This window comes from Apteryx mantelli, chromosome 2 (assembly GCF_036417845.1).
Source record: "Apteryx mantelli isolate bAptMan1 chromosome 2, bAptMan1.hap1, whole genome shotgun sequence".
NCBI lineage: Eukaryota > Metazoa > Chordata > Aves > Apterygiformes > Apterygidae > Apteryx > Apteryx mantelli.
In genome coordinates, this window is record NC_089979.1 from 14,198,514 (window position 1) to 14,214,239 (window position 15,726).

General features: G+C 43.5%; 1 protein-coding gene across 1 annotated transcript in view; it reads left to right on the forward strand.

Moving 5' to 3' along the window:
• Positions 1-15,708, forward strand: part of SNTB1 (syntrophin beta 1) — a 119,038-nt gene extending 103,330 nt beyond the window's left edge. Inside the window, exons 4-7 of the mRNA XM_067290205.1 lie at positions 2,353-2,492; positions 10,891-11,087; positions 13,488-13,678; positions 15,030-15,708. Of these exons, the coding sequence (XP_067146306.1) occupies positions 2,353-2,492; positions 10,891-11,087; positions 13,488-13,678; positions 15,030-15,122 (621 nt within the window). The 3' untranslated portion in view covers positions 15,123-15,708. The remainder of the gene's footprint in view (positions 1-2,352; positions 2,493-10,890; positions 11,088-13,487; positions 13,679-15,029) is intronic.
• Positions 15,709-15,726: the final 18 nt, after the last annotated feature.

Consider the following 15,726-nt stretch of genomic DNA (forward strand, 5'->3'; position numbering starts at 1 on the left):
GGCATGTTTTGCTCTCCCACAAATAGTTGTGTGAGCAACTGGCAAAATGGATTTTATTCCCTTCCTCATGGTTGGTTTACAGGGAACAGTGTTCCCCAAAGTTTTTGGAGCAGCAGCAGGCTACCCAGCCACCTAATAACAGAGCGTTTGCTTGAAAGTACAATGCAGTGTGTGTAGTCCTGCAGAAAAGCTATGAACAGCTTCCCATTGTCATTACATTGCTCGTGGTCACAGAACAGAAAAATAGCCCCACACTCTGCCTGCTTATTCCACTCAACTGTGGATCTAAAGATCCTGCTTTTTCATCCTGTGATAGACTTTGTGTTTATATTCTATTATTTTCTTTTTTAAAAATCTGAAAAAATATGTACTTAAAACCCCTATATTTATAGAACAAAGGCAGGTGCACAAAAATTAATTGTTAAGATTACTGTAACATTTACTTTTCTATCCCCATGCTAAGAACTGTGGTATTGATTGTAGTTAATAACTGTGGTATTAACCAGTCACGGACGCTTTGCGCTGATGATGAATGCTTGGGTGGTACATGGGGTCTGTGAAAACTTTGGATTTTGCATTCTTGCTGGACTCTATTAATAGGTGGGTTAATTAAGCTGCTGCTCTACTCTGCTCTTTTTGAAAATGAGAGGTTGCATATCAAGAAACTCACCACAAGAAAATTGTGCATATTGATGCTCCTGAAAACATTAAACAGATGAACCTTTTATCAGTTTAAGTTGCTTTTTTATCTTATTAACATATAGGTATGTGCAACCAATGAAAAAATAATGATGTAAACAGAAACATGATTATTGGAAAAGCTTAATTGGGAAGGAAAAATATCTTTTAAAAATAGTCCAAGCCAAAAATCTTATGCTTAAGTTTAAGACTGCTTTAGGTGCTGCTGTTCTGGTGTGAAACTTTCTTACTACAGGCTTGAATTTCCTTAAAAGTTTAGAAATGTATTGAACCCTGTCTTGGTATAAAATGCCAGAGTTTCAAATGTGGTTCTCAGTTTGAATTCATCACTTCAGGCACATCATGCTTAAGGACCTGAATCATGGTTCCCAGCTGTGCCATTCCCAGCCTGGGCCGATCTTTGCTTGACCCTTAAATTTTTTATTGTTAAATGTAGGGATGCTTCTGATTGATCCCTTCTGGATTTTTCTCTACCAGGGATGGCAAACACATCCATGGCAAACAGGCTGGCGTCGCCCATAACACATAGGTAGATAGTGTGTTTTGGTGAAGGTTTCAATTAAGGAGTCATGTACACAACCAGATTCTCTGATGAATCTCAGAATTTGTTTAATTCCATTTAATACCCAATTAATTCCATTTAATACCAGTTTGAAATCATGGCCATGAGACTGTTATTGCATAATGTGGTTTCTTTTTCTTTCTGTGGACCAAAAGTAAAATGATGAACTTGTCTGTGATAGCCAAGATCTTCATTCTTACTTGAAACTAAGACCCTTTCATATTCCCATCTATTTTTAGTCTTTTCCATGCTGCCAGAGTACAGTAATAAAAATCAAGGTCCATGCTTAATGCCTGTAAATGTGATTGTGTAGCCATGTGAACTACAACATGCCTAAACTGCAAAATATAATTCCACATCTGGATTCTCCAACTAGTAGATGTCCCAGGTTTTAGACATCTTCTGCAGATGCAAGTAGGTGCAAAGTCTGTTAATTCTGAGGAGATCTGGTCAATGCTACAGATCGATCCTGGCTTTAGTTTGGGTTTTTTTTCAAACTGGCACTTGTAAAGCTGTTGGGAAGCAAGAATGGTGTGAAGGAAAGAGGAGCAATGAAAACATGAGCTGCTGAGGAAAAAAGCAAACCCACCTGCTCCCAAACACACAATTTTTTACTACCTGACACTCTTCTTCATTAGTGCTGATGTAGCCTTTTTGGGTCACAAAGCTAAAAACAGCAGCAGCAGTGTCCAGCACTCAGGTTTATCTGAAAGCTACACGCGAGTGCTACACATTATAAATACACGTTGAAGGCAGAGATTCTTTCCTAGGTTCTTTCATACATACCATAGCTAAGTAACAGCCAGCTCTGTCACTGTTTTCTTCCACTACTGCATTTATGGAACAGCCTGTAGTGAGCGAAGGCTGCAAGGAGGCTTGGAAATGGTAGTGCTCATGTGAGCAGCAGATTTCCTTGCTCCATTTCTGATGCATCTGGTTATAAATTCAGGCAGTAGAAGTCAGAAAATCAAAGGAGTGAAACTCTTGTTTGTTCATGATCTTGCCCAGGACCGAACGTGATCATGTTGGCAGGCTTTGCAGGATGCTAGTTTTGTCTCTTGCTGTTTCACTGAAACTTTACTCTTTTTCAGGTGCCAGGAGACAACGAGAAGCACTGGAAGCCAGTGCTAGTTGTCTTGACTGAGAAAGACCTTTTAATATATGAGAGCATGCCGCGAATGAAGGAAGCTTGGTTCAACCCTCTGCACACCTACCCCCTGCTAGCAACCAGGTACCTTTGCCTTTTTGTCATAGCCACTTCAAGAGCTCTGGGAATGGCTGAATCAGCTGAGATCAGAAATAGCTGGTGCATAGCCATGTATCTCACTTGCAATGTCATGGTTTAAGAACTAGATTCTTCTTAAATGGGCTGATGTGTTCAGCTTAACTGTTCATCCTCACTTCCCCCAAGTTTCAAATTCTGGCCAAGACTAATTGCCAAAATCACACCAGAAAGATTATGAATGTGGTAGTTTGGCCCAGGTCCAGAAGCAGAAGTGCTTAAAAAGCTGAGAGCTTGATCTCATGAGATTTCTATCTCTTTGTGCAGACCTGAGAGCTTGGCAGATACATTCAGAACAGAGCTACTTTTCCAGGCTGAAAACTATGAAATAATTACCCCAAGTTTAACGTACTGGTATACTCCTGCTGATATGAAATTACTACACCAAGTGCAGTACACCACCTGTGGCTGGGGCTTCTGGAGGCTTGTACGTAAGACGAAGACACTTAATTTCAGCATATCTTATGTTCCTACTCTAAGCAGCTAGTATCTGGCTGTTTTAGCTTAAAATGTTGAGCTCGGAAGACACATTCTTGAATCTGTCTATCATCTACACTATTTCGAAGGTATCCATCAACATTAATCCAGAGAGAGCTTTCCCATGGTTGTCTTTATAGGCTGAAAACGGTCTGTGGTTCTTGATGTGCATCTTAATCACATTTTTCTGCCAATATGGTCAAAGGGCTTGAGAAAGAGCTGCTGTTTCATTGTTTTGGCCTTCCTACAGGCGTCTATTGTACTATTTTCAATGGGTTCTCATTCGGAAGGCCTGGGAACACGTGGCCAAAAGTAGTGGCTCTCTTACTGCACTCTCATTAGTTAATTTTTGTTCTCCCTCTCTTTATTCTCTTCCCAAATGAGCTGAAACTTTGCTGGTAAATCATTCAATTAAAGTTAAACTTGGTAAATTGTGCTAATACTTTTGTCCCAATCTACCTACCCATGATAGAGCTTTCAGACGTCCCAAGAAGCCGTGTTCTGGCTTACCCTGCATTAGCATAAAATAAGGAGACTGTCCTGTGCTTTACAGGACACTGGCAAGCTTTCAGCCTGCCGTGGGTGGTGGCGGTGAGGGTTGACAAACCCAGTGCAAGAATTCCTCCTGAACACTTGGGTGAGGTGTTGCAGCACGAGTCTGTGCCCGGATGTGCTGACCACACATCACTAGGCCTTGACACGGTGCCTGCCCCATGATGAATAGCACGTAGCATTGCCTCACAGCGCGGTAATCTGGCCTCTGGGGGACTGGGCCAATGTCCTCATCAGCGATTTATTGCGGTTCCTATTGCAACATCCTCGCTACAGGAAGGCTGGCCAGTGTTTTTGACCCAGTGGGGAGTGAGCTCTGGATAGCGTCAGTGCCAGGTGGAAGCTGACTCTGAGTTTTTAACTAGAGGGGGATGTTTCTCTGTGACCTTTGCTCCTCTTTGGTTGAGTATCTGGAGACTTGGCTCTGGGATGAGGAATCTCTCATGAAGAGAAGTAACGCTGGGAGCTGCCTGTGTTCAGGGCTTCAGGAGATGGGGACTGTGTATCAGCAGTCCTTGCGTCCATCGTAGGAGGGCTCCATGGATATTGGTGTTCCTACAGCCAACTGAGCGTGATGCACAGAGGGAAAATGAAAATCCTTGCCAAGGGAACGGCGCCGCAGCCGGTGTATGATTACTGCTGGCAGGTGGTGTTGCATGCTGCGAGCTGCGCAGAAGATGGCAGTTTTTGGCTGAACCAGGAGGGGCAGCCAGGCCAGGCTGCCTCAGGTGGGAGTAATCATAACCATAGGCCCATGGAGACTGGGGGCCGGGCCAGGAAGCACTTGGCACCGCTGTCCTTGCTGTGCCCAGGAGGTCCGGGGCAGCCCCTTGAGCCCTCCATGCACTGCTTTGCCTGCAGTACCGGTTGTGCTCCAAAAGAGAGTTTCAAAGGCAAAATCTTTCTTTTATTTCTTTATGAGTTTCTCACCCTGTTTTATAGAGTGTCAGTTATCTGGCCACATTCCTTCTGCCCCCAAAATAAACTTTGCTGCCTTTAGTGGAGCCCCCCCAGCAGAAGGTGATGCAACTCCTCCCCACCGCTTCAGGGTGTTATTTGTAAACGGACCAAAGTCCTGCTCTTTTAAGTGACGGGGGATCCTGCCTCTGATAACCACAGCTCCGACACACCGGGAGGTTGCGATGTCCTAACGTACAGAGCGTCCTGTCAGCTGAACCACTGTGATTGCTGATAACAGTCTGAATACCCTCTAGCCTGTCTCAAGTGTGAGGTAATTTAACTAATTTTAGCTTGCCGTAAAAGGCAGTTCAACAAAGTCACTTTACCTGGCTTTGCCGTGGCAAAGCAGTACATCTCCAGGCTTAGCTCAGCTCGGCTGGAGTGCAGTACATCTTGTGCTGGGACATAAGTGCCTTTAGAAAATGCGGCTTAGGCATGTTGGGAAACATAGCGTGTCAGGAGGGATAAATGACAGTAACTGCAGACATTGTTGGGCAATACGGTATTGTCACTTAAAGAAACTGCCAGTTATTTCATTGGGGAACCTTTCCTTCCTAAGGGCTTTTTAGGCTGATCCAGGCAGTGAGGAGGAAGGTAAGTGGGTAATTAGGAGTGGCGTTTCTGATAAGCCTGGGGTGGATCATCCTCCTGCCAGGAGCAGGGTGCTCCTCACCTTTAGAAAATGAAGACTGTGAAAATACATGGTTCCTGCCTACCGCACATGTGTGGTGTTGCACATGGCTCAAGGGATCCTACACAAGCTGCGGGAGCTCCTTTCCTGAACAGACCACACACGCCTGCTTTACCACTCCGCTGTGGGCAGGCAGGTACACATTGCTCGGAAACACCTGTGTCTTTCTCAACCTGTTTATTCTTCTTATCAGCTGCAGCTTGGTTCAGGGTCCCCAGCCTGTGTACCCTTCCCCTTCCTGCCCACACATCTGAATGTGCAAAAGCAGCCCTTTGGTGGGCATTGCCAGCCCCCTTTGTCAGTGACCACTGATTAACCTTACCAAATAACCTCCTTCTTAGGTGGCCGGCTGCTTAGTTACTTTTTCTCCTGACTACAGATTTGATAGCAGACTGGTTTGCCCTGAGGGGATAGTTATCTCTGTGTTGAACAGGATTTCTGTGTGAATTGAGGAGCATCAGCCTTCAAGCTGCAAGGGAACGAGAAATTGCTTGACACTGGTGTCGGACTGCTGAAGGGTCTTTACAGGTTTGAAAAATGGCCTGTAAAAACACATGGGATGAAGTGCAGTAAGGACAAATGCAAAGTTCGGCACTCAGGAATAATCAGCTACATTGGTTTTGGGTGGAGAATGGCAGGCAAAGTAGATCTGCTGGAAGGCATCTGGGCATTATGGTGAAATAGCATAAATCAACAGTGTTAATGTTGTTGAGAAGGGAAAATGAAAGCAATCATCTTGGACTATAACATAAGTATTGCCTGTGGGACGGATGTAGTAATCTAACCTGCCTACACAGCACTAGTAGGACCTCAGTTGATACAACACGTTCATGTGAGGCATTGCACTTCCAAAAAGATGCCAACTACTTGTAGAAGGTCCAGAGGAAAGCAATACAATTGATAAGACTCAAAAACTATCAATGGGGGGATATTTAAGAAACTTGAATTGTTTAATCTAGAGAAGTCCGGGGAATAGTTTTCAATTATGCAAAAGATAAGACACAAGGAGAACAGGGGCATGTGTTGTCCTCCAGGTCCACTGTGGATAAAATGGGACATAATGGGATGCATTTGTGGCACGGGACATTCAGGGCAGGTACTGGGGGAAACTCAGTAGTCAGGTGGGGTACTGGATGAAATCGTCTGGCAAAGGTGTGTGATCTTCTTCTCCGGGGGACTTTAAGGGAAAGGTGACACTGTCAGGAGTGTCATTGGTACAGTCAGCCTGGCTCTGGGAAGGGGGATGCACCGGATGACCTCTTGCGAACCTTTCCAGCATGTTTCTATGATTTTTTATTAATATCACCATGAATTTGACATGCAGGTGCAAAGACAACAGATGGACCAAACATGACATTTGGAATGGAATTTGCAGTCTGATACATACAGATAAATAATGAATCCCCAAGGTGAACAGGATATATAAATTGATGGATTCCCTAAATCATCACACTTACTGTTTCAGGTCATTTTGATTAAAACCCTGCAGGCTACTAATTTTAGGATGTGCCAGACTAAATAGTTATACCAAAAAAATACACACGCTTTGCTGTTGGTATCGCCTGCTGTGCTGGTACTCAGTCAGTGATTACCCTTCTCGTGACATATTTTTTAATCCCCCTTGTGCGTTGATCAGTGCAATTTAGAACTTTTCACCTGGAAAGCTTGCAAACCACATGTTGTAATCCTGGCTGCTCCCATCTTTCACATTTTTATGAGTCCTTGGGAAAACATTTTTGCTTAGCTAATGCATATTTGAAAAGCTGCTGAAACTGGAAAACTTCTGTGCCAGATACTGTACAGAGTCATGCTTAATCTACCCAAGACTTAATGAGCAGAGAAAATTGGAAAGTGGTAGAAGGGTTGCAGTCTTCCTACAGTGTTTTTTAACAGCAGAATTTCAACATGCCCTCTTTTTTTGATCAGCTTGCCTTCAACCTATGGATGCTATTAAGACCTAAAAATATTTTCCAGCCAGTCTTTCCCACCTTTGTGTGGAATATAAGCAATAGCTCAAATAAAACTGAGATCAGGAGATTTAAGTTGTTCCTTTAAATCTCTACACTGGGAGGCACAGCAATTGACTCGTAGCCCTGACTCCAGGGACCTTTTTGTCATAATCTCTGTTTCAGTTTTTCCTTATGCCTGAAGTAAGAATAACAGTGTCTCCCTATAGCATGGGAATGGGGCTTAAATAATTACATCTTGAATGTTTATGCAGTGCAGTAAAATTCAAGAACACTAGTACAAATTGCATTATCTATCATGCCAGATATGAAAGAAAGCACCACATGCTGCAGTCTGAAGATGAGGTATCTCTAAGTTGCTTTTGTGCAAAGTTGAGGGCTGTCTCCAAAGAGCATTCGAGCTGTTAAATATTTAATGCCAATATGAAGTGCAACCATTTGGTAATTGTAAGCACTGGGTTGTCTGTTCTTGTTATCGAGGTAATTCTGACTCATCCGTTGTTGCAAATATTCACCAATTGCTGTTGTATGACTTTCTGAATATGCAGCAGACCAGCTACAGGAATACTGCTTTAAACCTGTCTGGCTGTCCTGCAGCTGTATTGCGAGGTAGCGACCAGGGCCCTGGGTGGAAAGCTGGGAGTGGAGTTTGGGTACCGATTCATCATCTGTGCAAACACGTAGAGAGGCAGAGTATTTCTGTCGCCAAGGACTACCATGTAGGTCCGTAACGTGGTGCGCAGGGTTTCTGCCATTCCTCCATGGTCTGGGAGTGCGGTTACCTCCAGGGCAGAGCTCGAAGGAGAAGCTGAGTGTGCAAAGGTTTCCAAAGAGTACAGCTGCTCTAGAACAGGTTTCAAATGCTAAGTCAGGGATAAGGAGCGATTTCAGTGTAAGAAAGGTCAGATTATAGTGGCTTTCTACTGGGCAGAGCTGCCTGAATGCTGATGAACTTGTGTCACAGCCTCCTCTGAGATAAATCTAAAATGAGCAGCTGAGCACTTGCTTTGAATGTCAGGGCTGGTTTCACTGTCCTTCTCGAAGAGGCCGTTAGATTTTTTGGTGTTGCAGCAAATGCTTGAAACTCCTTTCATTGTATTAGGATAAAAAGCGGCTCCCAGCAAGTCTCACTCCACACCAACACTTTGAGTTGTGCCACATGCTTCTCGCTGTTAGGCATTTATGAAGAATGATGCCCAAAAGCTCCCCAAAACATAGAGAGACAAGGGAGAAACTAGAGAAGATCAGGAGTGTATTCATGGCTCTCCGGAGCATGCAAAAAGTTGCGTTTTACAGGCACTGCCTGTTACCTAAATGCTGCACAAACGCACTTCTTCATTAGCGACATTCTCCTGCCCTCTGGCGGCTCTTGCAGGCTCCAGGGAAAAAGCACTTGGGGCTCCTGTGCTCTTGCAGAGATATTTCATAAACCTGGAAACATCTGTGCAACCTTCAGGGACCGCCACCGCGGTTGAATATTAACAACGCTGTTCTGCCTTGCCTTTATGGCTGTTCTGCGCAGGGTGCGCCGGTCACGCGAGCTCCTTTGCGTTCAGAGCGACGGGTGGCACGTGCCTGAGGAAGCTGCCTGTGAAGTCAAGAGGGCTATTTTTTTTGCCTTTTAAAGTATCTGTATGTCCTTCAGGAGAAAAGAACTTTTATGTAAATTAAACAGTTCAGGGGAATGTGAATTTACTAAAGCTTGGGAATCCTTTGACTTGTACCCAGACACATTAGTGCTGATAGTTGATACACAAATATTATCAAATATTCTGCTGCGTATTTGTCTAGTTCATGTTTAACTGCCTGACTTTTCAGAACATGATCTGGAGCTGTATGATAGAAGAGGATTTTTAAATAATGAGATTGAATTTTTGATATTGAGGGGATAATATTGTGACTGAGGAGGCAGGCAAGAAACAAGGTTCATGCTGGATGTGTTCAACATACTTTAATTTGTAAAATACATCTTCATTCCATTCATACACTGTTAAACCAGGAATGCCAGTGCAATTGGTGATAGAGCATGAAGCCAGGGTTTTTTTGAAAGCAGCAGAAATAAACACAGGAAATTTTAGTTCCTGGTCTCCTACGTTAATCACCAAATTTGCAAAAAAAATCACAGAAAGTTACCACGTACCTAGGCATGAACAAACATAGCAAACCTTACAGGCGGGTACCAAAGAGGGGGGCATCTGTTTGGCCCAATGAAGTGCTGTACAGAGAGGTCTAAGCTAGTTTGGGGGAGAGGACTTCAAGTCCTGGGAGAAGCACAGCCACACGGGTGCTGTGTTATAGTGGTTACATTGCTTTTTCTTTACCATGGTTAGCTTATTTGGAGTGTTTGGGATACCATGACGCCATATCCCGTATTATTTTTTTGGATTGTGAAGAACAGATTTGCAGCTGATGCAAAATGACCTACTTCCACTGTACCCACCAACAGTTTAGTCTGCCCTTTCTTTCACAGACCTTGTACCCAAGAACTTCTCCAAACATCTCCCAAATATCAGCATGGACTGCCAGGGAATTTTGGAAAATTTCAGATGCCCTATGGTTAGTGTCTCAATATCTGAAAAGCTGAAGTTCTGCAGTTTTTTTTCCTTTTTTTCTCTTCTTCCTATTAAAACATCTCTGATGACGAACTTCTGTCATGGCAGCCAAAAGGCAGCTATTCTTCCCAATGGAAAAAAATAATTTAAGGGTGAATTAGTATTCAGTAGATAATTAGCATAATCAAATGTTTCATGCTTTAGAGTGTGTTCTACTACCATGTTACATATTTGTTTTATAGTCTCATGTAAAGTATATGGTTTGCCTACGGAAAGACACAGGAGATGTGTTTTTCCATAGGCAGGAGACATGAAACAGAAATAAGATTTATAGAAGAATTTCCCTGGTTTCATTTTGTGACTCCCTCTGAGGTGAAGTACCTAGATCTCAAAGGTGAAAAGCTCCTCTGCATTACTCTTTCCAGTGGAACCAGGGTGATGTCCCTGAGTGGCTTCTGTATTTACTGTCCCACATTTCCATAGGAAAAAAGAACGGATTATCTTAAAAGAGAAATGAAATATTATGTGGTGTTGATTTTATCTCTAAAAAACCTTTCCTGCGATTAGTGTTTGCCCAGATGAACAAACCTTTCTTGGTCACAGGAAATCAATTGTTCATGCCAGGCAAAAAAAAAAAAAAAAATTAATGGCAGCAATATGTGAGAGAATTTCAGGATTACAAATAGCTGCAGCATTTTGCATTTTACAGTTACGTTAGGCAAAGTATACACAAGATGGTACTTGGCATCTGCGTATTTTACAGAACTTGTTACTTTATGGGAATTGTTACTTTATCTGACAGCATTTATTGTAGAGGTTGCCTGCAGATGCTTGAGCTTTATGGCGAATGCAGTTTGACGCTGAAGGATGGGATTCAGCTACCTTCTCTGAGCCAGCGTTTGGGTCCGAGTTGCCTGTTGCCATCGTAGGATCTGACAGTGCAGTGGGCACTTGCACTGCTGCTTATTCTGCCCCTTGTATGGATAAAGTGAAGCCTTAATTCACTGCAGAAATTGCTCCAGCAAATCCGACCAGCACTAAATTACCTTCATTGCACCCAACTGCTATATGTAAGACTACCAACAGCTCGAACTACCAGCTTGTGTCGGTGTTATTATTCATTAATGTATTTTCAAATCCAATTTCAGGTTGGTCCATTCTGGCCCCGGAAAAGGCTCACCGCAGTCTGGGGTGGATTTGTCTTTCGCAACCCGTACTGGTACAAGACAAGGGATCGAAACCCACCTTTTCCGGACAGAGACTAGCAGAGACCTCTCACTGTGGACAAGGAGCGTTGTACAGGGCTGTCACAATTCTGCAGAGCTTATCACAGAAATCACAACATGTGAGTAACATGTGGAGTGTCCCTTCACACATGCTCCTTGGGTTTTGTCCTCATGCCTGCTCTATTATACAGGCCGAAGGTTACTAGTCATTAGTCCACAGTCCTGGGAAGTTCAAGTCATTTCTGCTAGAGAGGGTTCATTTCAAAAATGTACAAATTGAGGTTCTGTGTGCTGAAAATATTGTTTCCTTGCTTTCCCACCCAGCTCCAGCTTGTATGGCATCTCTGGCCAGTGCCATAAAACTAGGCCACCATTGCTGTCATTCTGATTTTTCATCTTGTTTTCCTCACACTGTTTCAGACACACGTTTGTCACCAGCCCTGTGTGGCTGTGTAGGACTGTGTGTCGCTGAGAAGTGCTTGTCAGGTGTAGAAAGGAGCAGCTGCCTGCTGTTTTCCAGAAACCTACAGAAAAGAGCATTTTTGTGAGACCCAAGAAACCTGAGAGACTGGTGGGAGTTTTTCCTGCAAAAGGAAGAGGCAGAGGAGGACAGGCCATATATACTGTGTGTTCACAAGTGTGAGTTGTTCAATTATTCACCCAGATCTGCACACTTCAAAAGAGTGAAGAAATACAAACCAGTATCATAGCCGCATCCTGACACCTAGTCATTTCCCTCTCAAGATACAGCCGGGAGTCACTGAACACCAGTGCCAGTGTCAGTCCTCAGTGCTTCCTACATGCAAAATTGACTGAAATAAAAGTAATCAGCTGCAGATACTCTGGCGTAATTCCCCATTTATTAACCCAGCTATTACACTGGAACAGCTCTAGTGCTTTGAGGTTGCACCTTTCTCTTAAGTGCCTCATCTGGCAGCGCTGCTGGGCTTGAGCATCTGGCTGAATTCCCCCTTTCTGCTCCTCGGTCCACTCTTCCCCTCTGCCCTCTTCTGGGCCCATCACGACAATACGATTTGTGAGTCCTTCCCTCACTAGCTGTCTGGTTGTTTGGGCTGTTAAAATTGAGCTGTATCTCCACTCAGCCTAAAAATGTATGACTGAGAGCCAAATGATGAACCTGCTCCACAGTAAGGCCAGAGCTGGCTCTGTGAAGACTTCATGTGCGTCCCTGAGCACGGGCATGCCTGGCCGTTAGCTGCCCAGCCTTCCACCTTGTTGGGAGCTTGGGTTCATTTACAAGTGCCTCTGAATGAAGCTGAAGCCAACCCCGATGATTAGTGGGGCACCAGCTCAAGAGCAGGTCTCTCTCCTTGAGCCCAGCGCCCTCCCCTGATGTTGATGCCTTGGCCTTTCCTTTCAAAAAGCAGCAGGAGGGCGTCAGCCCTTTCTTTTAACACAGTGCTGAAGGTAGTGCTTGATCCCTTCTTGGCAGCGTCATGCTTACGTCTGTGTCCCAGCGCGTAAGCGATCGTGTAGCTGTGGGCCCTTGCCATTTCTTCTGGTGAGCTATGCCACCATCCAGAAACTAAGCTCAGGTTACCAAGGTCGCAAAGAGTGAACGAGGGCCCGTGATTCAGTTGCTGTGTGCTTGGGCCAGTCGGTTGGGTTGTTCTTGACATCACTCTCCTGAAAAGGATAAAGGTATTTTATATGGAGCACTAACTGGAAATCAGTATTTGAACCCTGCTGTCTTCTCTCTCCATGGCTGAAATGGAAGTGGCAGCTGCTGCTGCTGCGTGGTGTGCAGAAGGCGGACAGATGGGTGCTGTCAGGCACGTGCTGAGACAGGCTACCAGCATGAGCCCCTGAGAGGAGATGATTAAAAAAATGAGTGCTTAATTTCTGCATCCTTGGCTTGGTTGTGTAAGAGTCACCAGCCTGCTCAGCTCTGCCGGAGCAGAGGCGCTGCTGGGAATATGAGGAATACTACAGCTTTCGGGGAAACTTTTAGATAAAAACCTTAGTTATCAAAGGAGTTCAGATGTAAAGGGGAAAAGAGAATTTGTGATGTGCGCACCTAAACTCTTCTGTTTCTTAATTTGGATCAAGTTCTGTGTTTCTGAGCTAAGGGAGAGATGCAGACTTTCTGCTGCAATAGCTATTATATACAATTATCTGGGCCTTTTTTCAATTACCGTGACACTAATGAGGACTCAAGAGTGTCTTCATCTTTGTCAAAATTCTTTAGGGATACTCTTTACAGCTTCTAATTTTTGTCAGGCTTTGTGTGACATGTTTATTGATTGTGGCTACGTCACACTTAGCAAGAAGAGTGGCTGTGACTTTGTCAAGGTTTGGAAGGAGGAAATGCCTTGCTGAATCTTCTTAAATGTCATCAGATCGTTTTTGCATCAGCACCTGGATGTATATACTGCAGGAAGGCACCACTCTCACTATTACAGTAAAAACAGATATCAGCATTAACGTGTGGTACTGCAGCCAAATGTAATTTGTTGCTTTTAAGAATGTTACATTCTAAATTTTGTTTTCTTGTTCAGCTTGCACATATAAAAGCCAGGAGTGCCGTTTGACCATCCATTACGAACATGGATTCTCTCTTACAACTGAACCACAAGATGGTGCCTTCTCTAAGACAATTGCACAATATCCCTACGAAAAACTAAAAATGTCCTCAGATGATGGGATTAGGATGCTTTATTTAGACTTTGGAGGAAAGGATGGAGAAATTGTAAGTACTGCGTTTAGCAAGAGGGATGCAAATTACTGTCTCTTCGGTGGGCCTTAAGGTTGTAAGGTGGAAAAGTGCTAATAACAGCTGGCCAGTATGGATTCCACTACCAACATTTAGATGCTATGCTTCCTAGTGCCTGGTGGTGAGCTGACTTTAAAAAGAGACAAACTGAAAGTAAAGATGAAATGGTGAAATCATGCAAGGAGGGATGAAAGATTTCTTATATTTTAGAACAAATTGTATCCCTGCATGGCCAGATGTTAGAATTGTTACACTTATCCACAGCACTTTAAAATTTTTGTGAGTAGAAGGACAAAATACTTACAAATGAGATATAATAATTCCAACCTAGTCATATGCACTTTATCTGTTAAAGGAACAAACTATGTTTTAAACACTTCTGATCAGCTAGTTGTTGAAAAAAATTGAGGACTACAGATGTAGTGCAAACTGTCTCCATAGGTCTCTAAGTTAGCTGTCACAATGCCTAAAAAGAAGATGCTTTTCCTATGAGCAGATTACATACCATAAACTCTGCATGCAAACATGGTCTTTCCTGCCAAAATTTTCAGCAGTTTCTGAGCACACTGGTGCTTAATTCTTCACTTCACCCCTGGTAACATGCACTTTACAAACTGCTTATTGTGCAGGCTGTCAGTGTGCTTCTGAATGGAATTTGTTAGCTCTTGATAAAATTGATATATGATTGATGAAAGACAAATCTGGTTTGTTTGGATGTTATCCTACTCTTGAATCTACTGCCCACACTGACAAGGCTCTCACACTTAGCAAGCACATGGTGAGGTTGGACTGTGGCCATGGGGAGGAAAAAGAAAAAAATCTCAGTTCAGTCTCGCTCCCTGCAGCTGTGTGAACCCAGGAGCAACCATGTTGAATAAGATAAAGGTTCAATATCTTGTCTTTAACAATGACCAAAAGCAGATACATAAGGAAAAGCATGAGAACTGGGTGGTGGACACAGCAGTCCCACAACTGTTCTTGTTCTCAAGCAGAGCTTGCAAAGATGTAGGGGGTTGAACTCCTTGGAAAAGTGCATGCAGTGTCCGACCCCTAGTGTCCTGCTGCTCGCCCAGGGGAATGCAAGCCCCGAGACTCAAGGATCTCATGGGCTCTCAACATGCTTATTACTTACTTTCAGTTGCTTAAATATTTACAGCTGTTTGCAAATAAGAGACAATATGACAGCTGTGATAAAGGGTTGTTATTAATAAAAGTCTATTGAAAATTCCGGACAGCAGTTAATCAAGTAAACACTCAGTAGATGATTGCTTATTTTAGCTGTAATCTAATTGAATCATTCTCAACCTGATCTCTTTTGCAATTTCAGCAACTGGACCTTCATTCCTGTCCAAAGCCAATTGTGTTCATCATTCATTCCTTCCTGTCAGCTAAGATTACAAGACTCGGATTGGTGGCATAAATGGGATACACCTGTTTCCTCTAAGAAAAACGGAGCAACCATGCTAATCGGAAGTACAGTCACCATTAGAAACCTGTAACAGCTAGCAGTGTACACGAGACTGGAGTTCAGTACTGAGCCTTGGTAATTTCTGGCAATCTCCAGGGCCCAGCTTTCATTTTGATCAGCTAAAGAGATGACGTGAAAAGGAAAACAGTGGATTTCATTGTAAATAACGGGATTTTTAAATCCCATACTGGACAGCAGAAGAGTATAGTACTTACTATATGTGTAAAAGTTTCAGAATCATAAATTGTGCCTATTTCAATGTATTTGTTTATATAGAATAAGTAAAGGGCTAAGCAGATAAGAGTGGGCACTTGGTTGTAATGCAAGATCAAGGTTGCTTGAGAAGTTCTATAAATAAGATTGTCCCACCACCAAAAACTCATGTATTTTTTTTTCTGTTCTAACCTGTGCACCATTTAAATCAATTTTTCTTGGCGGCAGGGGGATCAGAACCTGTTGCTTGAACACCCAGCAGAGCATGCAAGTACGCATCTTTGCATAGGCTGCTCTAAAGCAATACAGAGGTGGTCAGTGAAGAGCTGGGGGGGGGGGGGAG